The sequence below is a fragment of the Fusarium sambucinum genome, chromosome II, assembly GCF_050947815.1.
Source record: "Fusarium sambucinum isolate potato_lamoka chromosome II, whole genome shotgun sequence".
Taxonomy (NCBI): domain Eukaryota; kingdom Fungi; phylum Ascomycota; class Sordariomycetes; order Hypocreales; family Nectriaceae; genus Fusarium; species Fusarium sambucinum.
Window position 1 is genome coordinate 921,688 of NC_139293.1, and position 18,278 is coordinate 939,965.

General features: G+C 46.5%; 7 protein-coding genes across 7 annotated transcripts; 4 read left to right on the forward strand and 3 right to left on the reverse strand.

The window, feature by feature from the left end:
* Positions 1-100: 100 nt before the first annotated feature.
* FSST1_007102 (uncharacterized protein) lies at positions 101-3,522 on the forward strand (the record flags this gene model as incomplete). Its single annotated transcript, XM_083236680.1, has 6 exons — positions 101-465; positions 513-800; positions 859-877; positions 928-2,122; positions 2,176-2,643; positions 2,693-3,522. The coding sequence occupies 6 exons, from the start codon at positions 101-103 to the stop codon at positions 3,520-3,522; spliced, it is 3,165 nt and encodes a 1,054-aa protein (XP_083083063.1).
* A 1,058-nt stretch (positions 3,523-4,580) lies between these two features.
* On the forward strand, positions 4,581-5,036 carry FSST1_007103 (uncharacterized protein; the record flags this gene model as incomplete). The annotated part of the gene is made up of 1 exon (XM_083236682.1): positions 4,581-5,036. The coding sequence occupies one exon, from the start codon at positions 4,581-4,583 to the stop codon at positions 5,034-5,036; it is 456 nt and encodes a 151-aa protein (XP_083083064.1).
* Positions 5,037-5,409: 373 nt separating this feature from the next.
* FSST1_007104 (uncharacterized protein) lies at positions 5,410-6,426 on the reverse strand (the record flags this gene model as incomplete). The annotated part of the gene is made up of 1 exon (XM_083236683.1): positions 5,410-6,426. One exon carries the CDS (start codon positions 6,424-6,426, stop codon positions 5,410-5,412), a length of 1,017 nt encoding a protein of 338 aa, XP_083083065.1.
* Positions 6,427-7,172: 746 nt separating this feature from the next.
* FSST1_007105 (uncharacterized protein) lies at positions 7,173-9,269 on the reverse strand (the record flags this gene model as incomplete). The annotated part of the gene is made up of 4 exons (XM_083236684.1): positions 7,173-7,311; positions 7,639-8,230; positions 8,279-8,374; positions 8,423-9,269. 4 exons carry the CDS (start codon positions 9,267-9,269, stop codon positions 7,173-7,175), a joined length of 1,674 nt encoding a protein of 557 aa, XP_083083066.1.
* Positions 9,270-10,330: 1,061 nt separating this feature from the next.
* Positions 10,331-11,841, forward strand: FSST1_007106 (S-adenosyl-L-methionine-dependent methyltransferase; the record flags this gene model as incomplete). The annotated part of the gene is made up of 9 exons (XM_083236685.1): positions 10,331-10,426; positions 10,479-10,672; positions 10,719-10,760; positions 10,809-10,875; positions 10,932-10,959; positions 11,009-11,021; positions 11,070-11,159; positions 11,208-11,550; positions 11,605-11,841. 9 exons carry the CDS (start codon positions 10,331-10,333, stop codon positions 11,839-11,841), a joined length of 1,110 nt encoding a protein of 369 aa, XP_083083067.1.
* Positions 11,842-11,916: 75 nt separating this feature from the next.
* On the reverse strand, positions 11,917-13,857 carry FSST1_007107 (pyridoxal phosphate-dependent transferase; the record flags this gene model as incomplete). The annotated part of the gene is made up of 5 exons (XM_083236686.1): positions 11,917-12,475; positions 12,530-12,871; positions 12,931-13,548; positions 13,607-13,701; positions 13,753-13,857. The coding sequence occupies 5 exons, from the start codon at positions 13,855-13,857 to the stop codon at positions 11,917-11,919; spliced, it is 1,719 nt and encodes a 572-aa protein (XP_083083068.1).
* An 803-nt stretch (positions 13,858-14,660) lies between these two features.
* FSST1_007108 (uncharacterized protein) lies at positions 14,661-18,024 on the forward strand (the record flags this gene model as incomplete). The annotated part of the gene is made up of 5 exons (XM_083236687.1): positions 14,661-15,027; positions 15,075-15,181; positions 15,227-15,909; positions 15,964-16,417; positions 16,477-18,024. 5 exons carry the CDS (start codon positions 14,661-14,663, stop codon positions 18,022-18,024), a joined length of 3,159 nt encoding a protein of 1,052 aa, XP_083083069.1.
* Positions 18,025-18,278: the final 254 nt, after the last annotated feature.

Here is an 18,278-nt window from a genome sequence, read left to right on the forward strand (position 1 = left end):
GAGTTTCCGACACGCGACGAAACTTGTCCATAAATAAGTAGATTGTCAGTTCACGCGAATCTGGATAAATCCGCTCACAATCTCTGAACTTATTGAGGCAATGAATACTCCACCGGATACGCACGACGTCACCTCACCTGGGTCTCTATCTGAATCGGCTCCGACAGGTGGCGCTCCAGGCCAAGATGTTCTTCCAATTCCCGCACCTGTTCTAAGCTCTCTGTTGCTAGACGAAGAAGCCGCAGCACCGAACACTACATTGGATTCAATATCTAGCACCAAGCTCTTCATAGCTGCGCAGGTTCTTGAGCAGGAAGCGAAAAAACTGCAGAGCCTATGTCCCGCTCCCGTTACCGAAGATCACAACGATCGTCTGGACCTTGCTATAAGGGTTTTGGAAGACGTTAAAAAAGAGCTTCATGATAAGAATAATGCTAGCCAACAGAATGCAGAAAATGCAGCCGGGTACTTACGAAGCTCTCGCTTATATTTCCGTTCTAACCGTAGTACAGAGACAACTCCGAGACGCCCACTGAAGATGAGGAAGATAAGATCCTTTGTAAGGTCACGCGGCTCAGCATGGAAGGATGGTCTGATAACCAACCAGAACCAAAACATGCTATTGCCGCATACTATCCCGCTGCATCACTTGTTGAAATTACTCACGACGAAAACAAAGCCATGAAAGATGTTCCAGATCGCCAGGAGCGACCTCATAGGGTAGAACTGTCCTCCTTATCCCTATTACAGGAGATCACCGAAGTTACCGGCATTGATTGTGATGACGAAACATTTTTGCTGTAAGACACACTTGGTAGTCCTTTGTAATATGCTGACCTTTGTTTCTTATGTACTCAGACTCGCACCGCCTTACAAGGTAAAGTCATGATTATTATAAATGAAACGAATATACTAATATATTTGAAGCTCCTTGTTAGGTACCATGATGAAATCGGCGACAGGCTCGTGCACCTAGAAGGTGTCTTACGACCGGAAGTTGAGGGACCAGATCACACGAACGCCCCAGGGTCTCCCAAGTGCACAACTCCAGACACAAGTGTGACGAGTGAGCAACAGTCCCCGGAAAGCTTGAAAGAGTCGTCTCCGAAATCGGAAGACGAGAGAGATCCAGAAAACAAGAAAGACAATGGCGAAGCACTCAAGACGCGCAAGAGATTGATGAGGCGTTTCGACAGCTTGAAGCTACTCAAAGAATTCAGTGACAGATACCTCGCAGCACAGCATATGACATATGCTAGAATCAAATCTGGAGAGTTGGAAAAGATCACCTTCGAAGATTTATGTTTTCTTTTCACTGTAGGTGACATTATCTACATCAAGGAGAGGGAATATGAGCAACTCGGCAAGGCTTATGCTGTGTCTGGTGGCCAACAGCGGAAGGAAAAGTCAAAAAAGAGATTGCGAACCTTTTCTGCAATCGACTTCGACAAGATGCCAGATGGAAATCAGCAAAACTCATCACGTGGTCTCTGGAGTCCACTCACGATCGACTATTACACCATGGAATCTGATGGATACTATCTTGGGTCTAGGGCGAAACGCAAGGAGATCAAACACTTCTCAGGGGAACGCAGTATAACAGATCTGGCTGTGTTCCCACTCAGATTTCACGACAGAAAGGAAGAGGTCATGGAACGTCTGACAGAAAGGGGTAACAGGTACCATTCATCACATGGTCACAAGAGCTACAGCGGCATGACATGCTCCCAACATGATGACGAAACGCCTAACGAGGTCTTTGGAGATATCTATATCGACTTTAAAGATTATTACCGGTCTTTTGATAGACGACCCCATTACCTCCCTGGAACAATACCAAGGCCTAATCACCATTTTCTTCCCCCTATTGCATCATCGAGGCCGAGTCTAGGCATACTAAATGCCTTTGAGCCTGATCTCGCAGAGAGTCAGGATGATGTCGATGGCGTCACATTGGATTTGTTTGATAGAGAGATTGACCAGAAGGCCATGGAAGATTTCGTGTCGACTCATCAGCACGAGATTGGGCTTGAAAGGCTCAGTTCAGATCCTCTATCAAAAGAAGTTCTCCAACTGCTTCCCCATTGGGTACCTGCATACTTTTTCCGCACCAGAACTTACCGTAATGGAACAATCCTCACTTCATTTCACAATATACTGACAATTATTTCACAGATCGAGTCTACGTGAGTCAGATAGAGGAAATCGACAAAAGTGACATTGCAAGAGACAATAGCTTTGAGAGCCTAGTCATCCCAGATGGTCATCGGAAGCTCCTGGTCGGCCTTGTGAGAAACTTGGTCATAGAGCAAGATCCGGAATCTAGTCACAAGGATAACTCGAAAACGTCCACACAGATTGACATTGTTCGGGGAAAGGGGCAGGGGCTAATCATCCTTTTACATGGACCGCCAGGCTCAGGGAAAACCAGTACTGCCGAAACACTCGCTGCGTATAGCCGACGGCCATTATATCCAATCACATGTGGTGATCTTGGGGTCGATCCGGACAGCGTTGAAAGATCTTTGAATGAGCATACAGAGCGGGCTCAACGATGGGGCTGCATATTGCTCCTCGATGAAGCTGATGTCTTCTTGAGCCGCAGAGATTGGAGAGATACAAACCGCAATGCCTTGGTATCTGGTAAGAACTCAGTCACCTTTGCTTTTTGGTGCTCAACTAACATGTATAGTCTTCCTTCGACAACTGGAATACTACTCTGGAATCTTATTCTTGACCACTAACAGAGTGGGTGTTATAGATGAGGCTTTCAAATCTCGCATTCATGTGTCTCTTGCCTACCCTACCATCAGGTTAAAAGAAACTCTCGAAATATGGGAAGGAATCTTGGACCGCCTTACAAGAGACAATCAAACGACAAAGATCAAAGTCAAGTTTGACAGGAGTGCCCTACTCACATGGGCCGATAGACACTACAGGGCCCATGAACCAATGAACACTGCCTGGAATGGCCGACAGATCCGCAATGCCTTCCAGCTTGCCATCTCCTTAGGTCACCATGATCGGGACCGCAACCTTGCAGCTGCCAACATGACCAACGCACAAGCTATTGCAAGTGGAGAGAAGAAATGGACAATGGTGAAGCTGACAACAGCAAACTTTAACAATATTGCCAAGACAGCCAGGGATTTTGAGGACTATCTCCATGCTACCAGAGGAGATGACAGTGAGATTGCAAAGACTTTAGCTCTACGGCATGATGAGCAGTCACATGACGTGGAAGGTTATTCGAGATCTACACCCGCGCAAAAAGATTACTCAGGGCGGCGTGGGGAACTTCTATCGCCCAGACTTACGAATCGTGACAGAGGATTGTCACGGAATAGTTCCGGCTATGAATCACGACGATCTCGAGTTAGCAGGAAAGAAGAAAGTCCTTCGGAGAGAAGACAGAGAAAAAGAAGTAAAGATGGAAGAGAAGAGAAGAGGAATAATGAGTTTGAAGATGGGGAGGGGGGTGAAGATGATATCATTGATGAGTTCTCTTCTGATGATGAGTAGTAGCTTAGTATTATCTGACAGAAATTTGATCATGTTTCTTTCCAGATATTTTCTAATGCTTATGATTGCAAAGAGAAATATGAATAAGTATTACAGAAGTAGAAGATAAGAAAGTGATGTCCAATGCAACCAATGTTCATGTAAGTAGATCGACCTGTCACAGACGTCATTGAGGTGCGATGGGGCACGTCCTATTTTTGGCTTTTTCTGGATTACTGACAGTCTACACGAAAGTCGCTGCTGATAGGCTGAACAAGCGAATGAAAGCAACTTCACAGCTTTTCCCTCCAACTCTGAGCTTAACCGTTCTTGGCTGCGACTAGAAAGTTTGCTGCTGACTATAAGTGACGAAATTATTAGATCAGTTTGTGCCACTTAGGCCATGCTTCTAAGGCTAGTTGTTTTTATACCCTGAGATTAATGAGGCCAACTGTTCTGCCTCACAAGTCTGAACCGCTTTCACATTACTCACATCAGCATTGACATCAGCATCAACACGCCACCATGGCGGATATAGAGCTGGAGGGCCATACGCCTCCAAACGCTACACCCATTTGCCTTAGACGTTTCAAAGCTCTACCGTAGAGAACGGCGAGGAAACTGGTGAAGGCCAGCATTCGGATGACGTCGTTGGTCAGAAGTTACTTGCATGTCTGTTCCATAAGCTGAACCCACGCATGCATCAGTCCTGTGAGCATTACCATTTGACAAACTGGTATCATACACTTCAGCACCTGAGTCGTGTTCACGCTCTTGTCCACAACCCCATCAACAATCTGTTATATTGTGCCATTTGTCGCATCCAGTTCAAAGGGAAGACTGCAGAACGAGAATGGCAGCTTCACTCACGAGCGCAACAATGCAAGACTGCAAGCATGGAGGAGACTGGAATGATTCTCCCAGCAGAGTTTGTGAAGCTTAAGAGACCCAGCACCGGGATTTCTAGCGAGGAGAAATGATTTGCTGGTTGGGAGAAACTGTTCCCTTTCCTGGAAAACCCATCGTCCGCCTACTTCGAGAGTCAAGTCGATCTACTACGCCGACATGCCTCTGGGAAAATGCGATGTTTCATTAGCTGCGATGATCCGGCGATGGTTAACGCATTTGTCAATGACATTTTCACTCCCCCAGTCATCCCCCACAAAGTCGCACATTCTCAGGTCCCAGGTCCAGGCAGCAACGCTTCCCCAAACCATGCATCAGGCTCCGCCCACGTCAACAACTGGTTCGTTAGCCAGCCTGATTCTACTTTGCCTTTTCTTAACTCACCTTCCCACTACCCGTCCGGCTTCGCTCCAGACCCTGCTATGGCAACATCCTTTGGCTTCCCCATGCAGCCGATGGTTCCAGACCATCTCCCCGAAGTCACGTTCGACATTGACAACTTGCACGTTGACCATGATGAAGTCTTCGCTGATTCCTCCGCACTTCAGCCAGGCGAAGATTGGGGTCTGTGCACAGAACAAGGATACGTTATTGCTGACTACCAGTCGGGTTCTCCCCGCCCCAACTAGCCTCGATCCGGGCTACTGGTGGACGTTCCGGCGCGGTGTCTCCATCTGAGGATTGATCCAGGGTATTTGCGGACTCCCATCTGATCTCACAGGGCTTATTCTGTTTCGTCCTTTATGTTTCCTCATTTTCAGCTTGACTCTTTTTTGCGGGGTTCATTCCTTGGACGCCCTTGGCAACACTATCACTATCTACTGTTTGTTACTGGAGTTTGTTTTCCAATATAGTTATCAATTTATAACCAAGTAGTAACAACAATATCTCTGCTTGCACCACTATGTTTCTCGAATAATAATAATTGTCCATGTCCCGTCTACTTTGCTGTAGCCTTTGATACCTCTCCATTATGCCAAGACCATGATATTCATTCTTTCTTTAAGTGAATCTCTCATCATCCGAGTTCTTGTACCTTTCCAATATGTGATCAAAAAAATCATCCAAGGCCAACTGGTACAGCGTAGCCTCTGCGTGTTGATCCCCTGTCACATTCTTGCCAGGGTCCTGAGTCAGCAAAAAGCCAGAGACGCAGCGTCTCCCATCCGTCATTAAAAAATCCTTGGCGACCGAAATCGCTAGCCCTCTACCATGGTCTAAGTATGGAGACAACGGAAGTTTTAAGTCTGGAAAGATCGCAGTAAAGATAAAGTTCCATCGGTCCTCATCGCTGGTGTCCATTTCCAAAGCCCTTTTCAAGGCAGCTTCCTGCTGCACGTTGATTTTGCCTGGCACTTGAAGGTCTTGAAGTTTGCATGATCTCTTGATAATATGATGATCTCGATGAATTAGTGTATCAAAGGTTTTTGAACATATCGGGCAGTACAATGGCTCGACGTGATGGCGCATGATGTGACTGATGACATCACCCATTGTCAATAAACTATGCTTTAGAAGGCATTGACGGTATTGTCCAGGATTCAAGGCTTCGAAGGGGCAAGCGAAGTGGAAACAATTTTTTGGAGGCGAGATGAGGGTGAACACGTCGTCGTTGTATTCACAACCACTATCAATACCCAAGTTGATGAGGAATGTAGATAATGTTGGCCCGTCTGGATATTCCGAGTTGTTCCCATGGCGCTTGGAGAGGTTTGCAGGCGCGAAGTACTGCACTGTGTCGATGAAGTTTTGGAACCTCTGGAGCAAGAGAGTTGCCAACGACTGTCGAAGTTGCTGAAACCAAATGCACCGAAGGTTGATGTGGTCCTCATTATAGTCTCCAACAGCATCTTCATAATATCGTTGCTTGTTACTCCCTCCATCTGCACAGACAGTCTTATATTCCTCGTTTCTGTAAACAGATTGAGGACAGATGAATGTGGAGGAGAAGAAGACTGCCGAAAAGTTGAAAGATGATGTTGTGCTTTCAACAACTGTCAAGGGGGAAGTTGATCTCATTGTTGTGACAGGGAAATGAAGAAAGTCTGATACAAGGTTGAGGAAGTGATAAAGTGTTCTTGTACTGGACTGACATTGTTTTGAGATATCAGCTCAACACTTATATATACTTCTTGCTGCCCATCTGCTGACAAACAGCCTGATGGCGCCACTGAAGCTATAACGGATTCATTAAGCCCCTCTTATTGGCGGATTCTCCTTTTTAAACAAATGTGTCAGCCTGCCTTTAGGTAGGGTACCTCAATGCTAGAGACTCACATTTGTTATTACCATTATCCCTGGGCGATCGCTTATTCTGATATGCTTTTGTCTACATGTTTCAACCATCGAGGCTGAAATGATTTAGAAACAGTTATTCATTCAGACTTTGGTTTGAAAAGCTGCATTTCTAAACGCATCAAAGGTGTCACGATGGCATTTCGCCCAGGTAGACAAGCAAGCCAGTTCATTACATACTGCCAGACCTATCAGCCTGCCTCCAATTTCACCTCTTATCTCATGCGGGAAAACTTCAAAGTCACCGATAAATCAAATTGGAGATGAGATGGGGTTCAGCCTCACAAGTTCTATAACGACCTACTCAATATAAATGCATTATCGTTGAAATCTACTACCTCACGAATCCCCCACAACAAAGCTACCACCTAGAGCTGACCTTTTCTTTTACGACTCCCAGATAATAACCTGATCCGCTTTTTCATCCACCGTTTGGTGCTAGGATGGATGTTGTTCGAATTGAACAGCAGTTACTGGACCTCAGGGCTCGCTGTTAAAGCAGTTTGTATCATCTGCTTGATAACCACAGCTCCTCTGTCTAGCAACAACTGTACTGCTTCGCAATCGCCCCGGGATATGGCGATCTGAAGAGGTCTTTTGTAATGACGGCTAGCTGTATTAACATCTACTCCCATGTCGTAGAGCATTAGCATAAATCCTAAGTGGTCTTTGCGTAAGACATTCTGTCGAACCCAGTAATGCAACCCGTTCGTATCTGCTCCCCCCCCCCACCCCCCCCTGAGCCTCAAGAAGCCGATGAAGACAAGCACAATGTAATGGGTTCCCTACGTCAAGGTCTTGAGGCCAATAGAATGTGCCCTGTAGCCGCCATCGCCGGACTGCTGTCTGACTCCGTAGAAATTCGACTACTTCTGTACGCATTCTTTAGAGTCTCCAGCCAGACGGGCAAAACTGGGCCAACATGTTGCCGCATACTCTATCAAAGGGAATCCTCCATAATTCCCAGTAACATCAGTGAGGTACGCCACGCAAGTTCTTGTTAAGGCATCAATGATAATAAAAACCTTCCCAGTGATGCGTATCATATTATTTATACAGTCACATAGGGTGTCTCTATCTGGCTGCCTGCATTCGTTATTATGCGAAGCAAAAAGACGATATAGTATCGTTGCCGCTTCGCTACTACTATAATAGAGTTGAGCTGCCAGTGAGCGAAATAGGTCATTCAACTTCTGTTTTCTGGTGTCGTTGAAATCGAAGAAGAATGCGAGCGTAGTGTGGGTGTTGTTTGATTCCTGGAGGTGATCAAGAATTGTCCCACTCAATATAGTCTTTCCGCATCCTGCTAGTCCGTAAAACCACAAGTGCTGACGCGACCCGAGTTTCCATTCCTGAAAGGCAGAGCTGTTTAGAAGCCAAGTCCCAGTGCCAGGATGACGGAGATGTCTTGCCATGTTGGCATTGGTTGAAAAGTCTGACGGGGAAAGCCACTTCTTGATTTGAGCGAAACGGCTATCAGATGCCAAATCCATCACTATGTGTCTGGTTTCATTTCCAGTGGATTCAACTACTCAGGGTCAGAAGTGAAAGCGTGTGATTCAATTGTGATACTAACTAGAGCTTAAAGCCTCGCTGATCGGCCTCTCGGCCTCTACCTTGTTTAGAGGAATCTGATTCAGCAGATCTTTTGCGTATGCAGCTGCCATCATTGCTGCAAAACCCTGTCACTCCTTGTTTTTGTGCGAGTCGGAATAGTCACATAGGCCGCGGATGACCAGAAATGGGAAATGGTTCATAAGCCCGGCTGCCTCCATTTCAAAGCAAAGAACGCCTCTCTTCGCTGCAAGGGCGTCGCGTGCCAAAGCATCCTTCATCAAGCTATTTGATGAAGCAATCAGGCCGTAGTGTATATCCGGGTCGTCTTCGTGTTCTCCGCGGTCGGGTCGCGGTACCAAGGTTGATGGGTCATCACCACAAGCTTCCGCAAAGCTAGACTTATCATCCTTGGGATGCACTTTTAAGGGGCGGTAAAGTCGATCAGTGTCGCGTTCGGGTCGTTGCAAGTCTCTTCGAAGTCTCGGATTCTCTGCCAGGATTTCATTGATGTGCGTGTCAAGCTGGTGACCTTTTCGCTTGTAGTGTGTTAAAAGCCCGTGTACAGCTGTTCGTACCACAGTCGGCGGCTGGTTCAGAAACCCCGTAGCCTGGAATTCTTGACCTTGCACAGCCTTTCCAAAGTCGTACTGAAACACAGATCCTTCTCCATTGCTGGTTATACCAACAACTACGTCTCCAAGGCGGATATCGTGCTTGTCAGTTGGTGCGCCGCCGCCGATACCGACCATCAGGCCAACTCTGACGTTAGGGAAACTATGAAGCATATCCTTGGCAACCCCTGTGGCAGAAGATATTCCGTATTCGCCAAGGGGAAGTACGGCAATAACGACATTGTGTCTTCCAATTTTGCCGAGTGTGTAGTCGTTACTATCGTTGACAGACACAGCCTCGGGTGGGTCGTGCTTTTCATCCAGGAAGAGTTGCGCAGCGAGGTATTCGGCAGCAATGGCGCAGATCCAACCGACCGTATACTTGAGAGGATCTGACATCTCAAATCTCGGTAAAAAGCTCCAGCTTTTAGATGGAAAGTCAATCGTTACGAGGTTGGAGGTGGTGAGGTATAGGGGTAGATAAAATGCATGGAAAAGTTGACATTGGATACGAGAATAAGTAAGAGAGATCAGAGCCTTCAGTAGTACTAATTTTTTTCCTAACTATAATTATCAATTCACTTGCCTCTTGCATTCCCAGGCATCTACAGCTTGTCCAACCCTTTGTCTGCTGTTTGGACAATTCACCTTTGTTTTGGTTAACCATGCTGTAAGAATGGCTGGATTTTTCTTTGACTTAAGCATATTTGTTTTGCTTACCCAGCAAATCTCGATGCTGAAACGAGTAGTTACTGAACACGGCTTTACCTTCATTTAGTCCTCTTCAGTTCTTCGATTAACCTGGACAACATGTGAAAGAGAGAAGCACTGGCTTTCATAGATCAAATCACTTCTTATCTTTCACCATTGCCCAATGTTCTTCGCACTGTCTAGCAATAGCGTGAGCTGTTGAGCAGTACGGACAATCTAGACAAAGAACGGAGTATTCCGCATCCAAGGTTATGCCTGCACATGCACTGGATTCCATTGTAACCCTATCATCGAGAAGTACTGCTTCCTTTCTTTTCTTTTTCTCCTCTCACGACACTTTACAAGTACACGATGATTCGGTCAAGTCATAATTGGCTCGGTTAAATGTGCTAAGACATTTCCATCCCATGTACGAAGCCGGACGTTGGACGCGGCTGACCGCGGAATGCACCCGGCAGTGAGATTGACAAGTCGCATGGGTTGGCTGTTCACAAGACACTAACAGTGACGATCACCGTCCGAGCACATTCGCAACTTATGCTGTAATAGGTCTGGACGGTGCCGCCACGCCGGAACGCCTTATCTTTTACGTCTAGTCTATCAATATTAGCGTGACTACGCTACTGGGGGAATAAGCAGCCATTGTCGTAATCTCCCCGGTATTGCAACAATAAAACCCCCTCTTCTTCTACCCGAGGACTGATTAATTTGTAGATGACTTGAGAATAAGTCAAGATCAATTGAATATCATGGAAAGTGAACCGAGAGCTCCGCCTGCGTTGGCTCTTCCACCCGCTCCAACGCCCGCATGGGAGGTCTTGCAGAATCTTCAGCAGCCCCGACAGGTCCGGTGTCTCCGCGTCCGATCTGTCAACAGTTACTGACTTACAATTGTAGAACCAAGACGAGGGACAAGAAAGTGATGATGATATGACTGACGAGGGTTTTGATGACCATGACGACTCGGACATGGATTCTGCTCTTGGATCTAACTTGGCAGATTCGACTTACTCCTTGAGCTCAAGCATTTTCGATTACCGAACTCTGCATGGTCGCACCTACCATTCAGATAGAGGGACTGCACAGTACTGGTATGTATCTCCAGTCTTGAAATTGACCTTTACTAATATATCCCAGGGCATCGAATGATGATCAAGCAAGCGAGTCGTTGGACCTTGCGTAAGTTAAACTGCTGTCCGTCTCTGGGAATCTTCTAACATGGATCAGACATCACTTCACCCTCCTTCTACTAGGGGACAAACTTCATTTGGCTCCCTTGGACTCCAATATCTCGGTCAGTTACTGAGATTCTAATGTGTTGTCTATGTGGCTTACTAATGGTCTTGGCAGCGGGTTCTTGATATCGGAACAGGAACTGGTAAGGCCTCCAATCATGACCTCAGGTTTTAGTACTAACACAAACATAGCTATTTGGGCAATGTGAGACATACGCAAATAGTGGAATGAATGAAGCTCACAAAATTATAGCGACTTTGCCGACGAGCATCCTGGAGTCGAAGTAGTCGGCACCGAGATCAGCCCTATCCAACCAACCTGGATGCCTCCTAATCTGCGACTGTACGTATCTATAGCCAACAGTAGCCGAACTTAACTCACATATGACAGCGAAATCGAAGACGCCAATGACTCGTGGACCTTCAACCCTGATTCTTTTGACTTTGTTCACATGCGATTCATGCTGGGAAGCATCACCGACTGGGCTGCCACATTCAGCGAAGCCTACACCGCATGTGCGCCTGGCGGTTGGGTCGAGAGCTACGAAGTTTCGTCAACTATGGAATCCGATGATAACTCAATCCCTGACGGAAGCGCAATGCAGCGTTGGGGTGAAGTCTTTGAAGAAGGGGGTCAACGAGCTGGAAGAAGCTTCTCCATGATTCGGGAGGATGTTCAGAGAAAGTCTATGGAGGAAGCAGGATTCGTGAATATCCACGTGGTTGATCTCAAGGTAACATGTAAATCTTCTTTTGGCTACTTACAGGTTGACTAACGTTGGATGAAGGCACCGGTTGGAGGCTGGCATGCAGAGGAGCGCCTCAAGCAAGTCGGAATATACATGCAAGCAGCTCTGGAGCGAGACTACGAAGGCTATCTTCTGTTTCTGGCTTGTGAACTCCTGGGATGGACCGAGGACCGTGTCAGGGGTCTTTGCACCCAGCTTAGACGTGAGATCAGATCAGGTCGACATCATCCCTACTTCCGACAGAGGATTGTCTATGGCCAAAAGCCTCGGGCTTGAGTGGGGGATGGGATTCCCTTTGTGTTGTCATGAGAAGCAAAGATCAAAGCAGTATAAATATCCTCCCAATAGCTACTATAGCTTGTAAGAGCTCCCTCGATTAGATGCCTCCACTGCCGCCAAAGCCAGTAATATCTTACCACAAATCTCATCTCGATCTTCTAATCCCACACTGATCCTGAGTATATGCCGAGGTAGCCCGTATTTTTCGCACTTATCCTGCGTCCAGTAACAAGCTAGCTGCACATACGGGATAACAAGAGTAAAATTAGTCCCAAAGCTTGATCCCTTGCAGACGTCCAAGGTGTCATAGAAGATGCGTGCAGATTCTGGACAATGAAACACAACACTAAGAATATTCCCATACCCACCGTTTTTTCGGCGGTGTCTCTCATATGAAGAGAATGTTGGACCTTGGGATGGGTGGTTAACTTGTGCAATCAAGGGGTGACCAGTAAGTAGGTCAACGACAGCTATGGCGTTTTCATTTGCAGTTCGCACGCGATCAACCATGTTGATTGAGTTTCTCAATAATGCTGTGATGTCTCCAGGGAAGCAACACACATTCTCATATTGAACGCGTAGATGACGAAGGATGTCATCGTGGTGAGGGGAATTGGGGTTTACTACGACACTGCAAAACTACATCAGAAAGAGTTCCTGACGGTCACGGAACGGGCTGACAAACCTGCCTCCTGTCACATCTGAAGCACCGCTGAACATCTTGGTAAGGCTAGACATGATAATGTCAACATAAGGTAATATGTCAACGTTGATAAAGTTTGCGGCCGTCTCATCACAGGCAACAATGAAATTGTATGTGTCGGCCAGACTTCGGATTCGTTCAAGATTTGGTGAGATGAATTTGATGTTGCTCGGTAGCTCACAGAAAAGTACCGATATATCGTCTGGTCGGGCTTTGAGAATTGTTTCAAGCTGATCTAGCTCCTCATCAGTGCCCCATTTGAAGGATATGACTCGCTCCCAGGGGCTCTTTCGCAGGACATGGACTGTCTCTGGGTAAAGCCAACTGGAGTTGCATAGTCAGTGGACAAAGTTCTGATGACAGAAATCGCAGGAAAGTCTCACCCGTAAGCAACAATGGCTGTCTCAGGGCAGAGGGTAGCCAATGCTTCCGACGTAGTAAAGATTGCATTCATCCCGGTAGGGAATATCAGTACATCCTCGGCCGTTACTGGTTTCAAGTCCTTTTTTTCTGATGTGGTCCATAGAGCAATGCGTGTTGCTAGGCCGTGTAGATCTTGTGGCCCATGTTCCGACTGAATCTTGATTCTCGTATCTGCGGATATAGAGATCAGACCTGTGGAGTTTTCGTGGGCCGAGACTGGAGCATCCAAAACAAGAGATTCAAAATGCTCCAGGCAGTATTCAGCATGCCGGGTTGACATACCGGCACCTGTGTCCATCCAAACGGCCATGGCGGACTTCTTCAGTGTTGCAGGAAAGAGTACAACGGAGAATGCCAGATAGGCAGCTTCTGTTCTTGAGTCTTGAGGATCTCGTGGGACGAACCGAACGGAGCGTTGGATAGTATGGTCATCTGGACTAAAAAGTCTCAAAGTCTCAACACAGAGATTTACCACCCAAGCGGAAGGAAATACCAAGCCCAATGTATCATCATCGGAAATACATAGCCGTTCTTTCACGCGAAGGAGGAGTAGACGAAGGGGCTTGCTGATGAAGAATCTTCACACAATGTTAGTTACTAATAGCTAAACCTCTAGTGGTCTAGAAGCAAACTTACCTTGGATAGCTGTACTCGACGCTCTCTAATGGACTCTTGTCTTTCTCTGACCATGAAATAACAGAATTCCAGGTAGGTAGTGAAGAGCTGACAGCCTGAGATGCATTAGTGTCATCAAATGGAGGATAAAAAAGCATGTTACTTACGTGTAGAGAAGTTGATGGGTATATGTGTGCGTTTCCGATCGGTAGACATTGTGGAGCTCGGTGAGGGATCCAGTTCTGCTGTGGTGGGCGATCTAGCTGATTCATGTTCGCGATGGATTGGTATGATCAAACGTCAAATCGACAGAAAACGTTGAAGTGTAGAGTAAAGATAGTATACAATATGGGGGTTATATTACATTTTAACAAGTCAATCGATTATTAATTTGTAACAGGTACTTGGGCAGTAACGCATCAGTTGTAAACACAGCATTATGTCCACGAAAAGTATAAGATTCTGTTACGTTTTCGTGCTACGTTTGTGTTATTGTGCTCGGGTTCGGATGAGACAAGTTTAACCGACCACAACACACCGCCTTCGTCTTTGATCAATCAGATTGACGAATAAATACACATGGCTTTGGCTTTGGTTAGAGTTCTGAGACATTGGCGCAGTATACGAAGGAATGGCAGTGGTGGCGTGACACAGTGAACGAACCGGGTCTAGACTAGTAACCAGGCCCCAGGGTATCAGAAACATTTATCGCTGGAAGCATAAGAGACGAAAATAGTAGGTTACTTTATGCCCCTTAGGCTATAGTTCTTAGACTCCTTATTTTTATACCCTAAGACTTAGGAGGCCGTTGTTTCTGCTACCCAGTAGCCACAAACAGGGACAGCGTTGCCGGCTCGGGCGACATACCTCAGGATTCACAAGACGGCTGAAACCTTGCCATCTGTTTGGCTGTGACATGGTGGTGTTGAGATATGGCTGGCTGGCCAAGAGACGTGCCGTCCCATGTAGCTGGACATTACAAGCACCACAACCTTCTTATTCGTGACCAGTTCCTGATTCATTTTCTCTGTTACAGAATCGCACCCACATTAGACTTGATTCATCTTCGTTAACAATGTCTACAATGGATTACAGTTCACTAGCAAAAAGCGAGACTACCAAAAGGCTGATTGCACAGCTCATCCACGAAAAGCTAGTTTTAGTATCGTTCATCGATGGTATTGACCAACTACGAGCCTGCATCACTGGACCTAGTGATACGAAGCGATGGATGACTCTTCCAATTGGCGACAAATCTAACCTGTCCAGACATCTCCGTCCAAACAACTTGGGGGTTCTTGTTCTTCTTCACTATGATGATAGAGAGGTAACAGAAAACGACCCTGGATCCATCTTTGAGTTTGCGTCATCATGGTTTGAATGCGACGAGAAAACCAAGACGGCCATAGCTTTGGAGCTCCGAAACTCGTCTGAAATGCTAGGTATGTAGAAGGCACATGTTCTGAGGATTGTAAGGCTACTAATAAAGACCAAGAGGGGTGGATGAAGCTCGGATGCGATGCGCCAATTCTCAATATCAACTCCTCATTTCTTGACTGGGAACGATGCCTTATTACTGGTCACCCGGCTCATCCGGTATGCTGTAACACTCTCTATGTTAGTTCACTGCTAATTCTGTAGTTCCATCGAACTTGCTTTGCCAGTGGTCTTTTGTCACCGGTAACACCCGATGACATTCCGTCTCTGCTTAAACCAGGACTCTCGTTTGTCGCGGTTTTAAGATCTTCAATACGCCTTTTCGGACCCTTTGAAAAGTCTTTGAAGCCATTTTTGGACCTCATGGGAGTTTTGTCCCCATATGATCGGGGTGAATACACGGTAGTTCCCTGCCTCGAGAAACACTTGCCTGCCTTACTTCATTTCTTCCCTACAGCCAAATTGGTCAAAACGGTGACAGATCGAGCACTTGCACAAGCAGCCATCCGAACAGTGTCTGTACCTGGCTATACGTATGATCTGAAGTTTTCTCTGGCGTGTCTCATTACCTCTGCCTTGAGAGTTTTGCCATGCTGGTCAGCAGAGGCAGCGCCGGTAATGACTTGCCTGCTGCGGAAACTGATACCCAAGGACCTGTGGCTTTTCGGTGAAGTTGCAGCAGTTACAGGTAGTCAAGAAGATACTACAGAGGCTCGATACATGACATGCATCCTGCGGGAGAACCTAGAGTCGAGAGCGATGGACAATAACGAATCGCTTATTCTTGCTGCTGCTTTACTAGAAAGGCCACAAGGCGGTAGCAGGACATATGCTGAAGTTCTTTTTGGACTAGAAACACCTGAAGACAAGTTGGCCTGGTTAAGAAGGCATTTGCATACCCTTTTCTGTTTTGACTTCGCAGCGCTAACATGGTCCGACAGATACGTTCGAAAGCTTTTGGAGCTCTCCCTAGACCCTCTCATTCGACATGGTGTTGGATTCGAGTTCCACGCGCAAAACGCAGTCGTAAGAGTCTGTCGTCAAACAAAGACCATCAAAGGGTTCGCTATACGTGACTTGGCCGGCGTAAAGCTGCATGGACCAACCCTTGAAGATCAAGGGTTTGACCTGACAAGCTTGGAGGCCACGACCACTATAAACGTGCATGAGGTGTGGGATAGAGTGCACCACGCTCTTATCCAAAATCACATAGGGTACTTATTGGACAGTCTAGGAATCGAGAGTGATGGGTGGCAAATAGTGAGCTTCGAGCTTGATCGTGTCCTCCAAGGAGATGTCCAGTCTGTGGAGCAAAGGATATATCGACATTTTGTGAAGGAGAAAATGCCTTTCAAGTCCTTCATAACGATGAGGATGGAGGCGTCGTTCAAGACTGTGAGAACTCCATGAAAACCTTCACCTTTTGGTTCATATCGGGCTAACATGCAAGCAAGTCGTTCAAGATCGTCGATCAACAAATTCCTAATTTGTTGTGGAAGAAGGGTCCCTGGCTTCGTCAAATATCACTGGCTGCTACAAAGAGCGCCAACTCACTCATCCAACCCGAGCAGGCAAGTGCCCAGACCCGCATCAAGGAAGCGGAGGCCATGAAACAGGCTCTGTCACAAAACACCAAGCATCACGGGCAACTTCCCCAGTTGACAAAAAGACTCAATCCATTCCCGTTTCTTGTTCCAATGAGTTTTATTTCTAAGCTTGCGACATTCCATGAAGCATTGGCATTGGCACTTGATAATATCATTGAACGATGGTGGAAAGATGAGGAGGCAGATTTCCCGAATCGAATGCCATTTGAACCTCGTGTCGAGAGTCTTCTTCGGTGGGTTGCGCAGGGCTCTGAGGAGGGTGATATCAGACCATATAGGGGGAACCAGGGTAATCTGAGACCAGATATCCTGATCCCAGACACTGGAGGTTGCCAACGTCCTCAGTTCAAAGTCTGCGAGATCAACGGAAGATTCCCGATTAGCTATCTTCACTACGCTGCCATCGCATATCAGGCACTGTCCGACGATCCTTGGAGTGATCCGTCTATCAGGCCGGCAACTGATTATAATGATCTATTTCACAGTTTGTTCCAACTATTCGACCCCACCACCCCAATTCATTTTCTGGGCGAATCTTCCGACTTTCCCTCGGACAGTCCCCTTTTTGGGCTGGTAGAGCAAAGGACAGGATATAGGCCCAGATCAGTTCGCCCTTCCTCGCTTAGGGTCGTTCCCTGTAGTGAATCTTGGACTGGGTTCGATCTGTATTGTGAGATTGGTCAGCAAACCGCAGTCAGCTCGAACGCTTTAGATGTGATGAACATCAACGGTCAATTCATGGAAAAAGTCCACCAAATCGGACTCCAGCTCTATGACTTTGAGCTCTTCGCTTTAGACCCTGACATGGTACGAGAGATCGCTAAGCGAAGCGTCAACGACATTCGTAGTGTCTTTATCGCCCATGATAAAAGGATTCTCGGTATTATTCACCAAGAGCTTCATGATCTCGTCCATAAGCACAAGATAATGAGTCAGGACCAAGGAAAGATCTTGGAAGACGGCATTATCCCCACTATCATTCCTGGATCTCAGGAGTTGCAAAGTGTCATGGAAAATGCAAGACAAGATCCTTCCAACAAGGATGAGTTCATCATGAAGCCTTTCAGATTGGCTCGCGGATCGGGAATTCGACTTGGGAAGGACATTTCCGTCGAGGAGTGGCAGTCGACAATACAGTTAATGAGGCAAGCAAACATGGATCCAACTGTGGCTCAGTATCTGCTCCAACCTTTACTGCCTTTGCAGACGGTAGAATGGTTCTGGAGTGAGGAAAGGCAAGTGATCAAGAGTCGGATGGTAGGTTTGTACTTTTCGGTGAATGGCCGCTTCATTGGGCTTGGTAGTTGGAGGGTTGCAGATGTGTCTGAGGATATTATATGCTCATCATCAAAGGATACAACATCGGTGTTATCGGCTATCTTGAATTCGGAATAAATGGTTTAGGAAGCCTCATTTCTCGACGCTGTTACTGACTGCTTTCTTGTTAAATAAAAAGTGGATAATATTATCACTTCTCAAAGTCAATATAGTAAAATAATACTATCATATTAGTATTAGAAACCTACTGCTAAATGGCGTGGTCTTTTAGGGATTGAAAGTTGGGTCAACACTCGTGGCTCTAGGGTATTGCCTCAACAATGTGTACACAACGACCATGTCTCAGAAAAATGAAGTCTCGTGCAATTTCT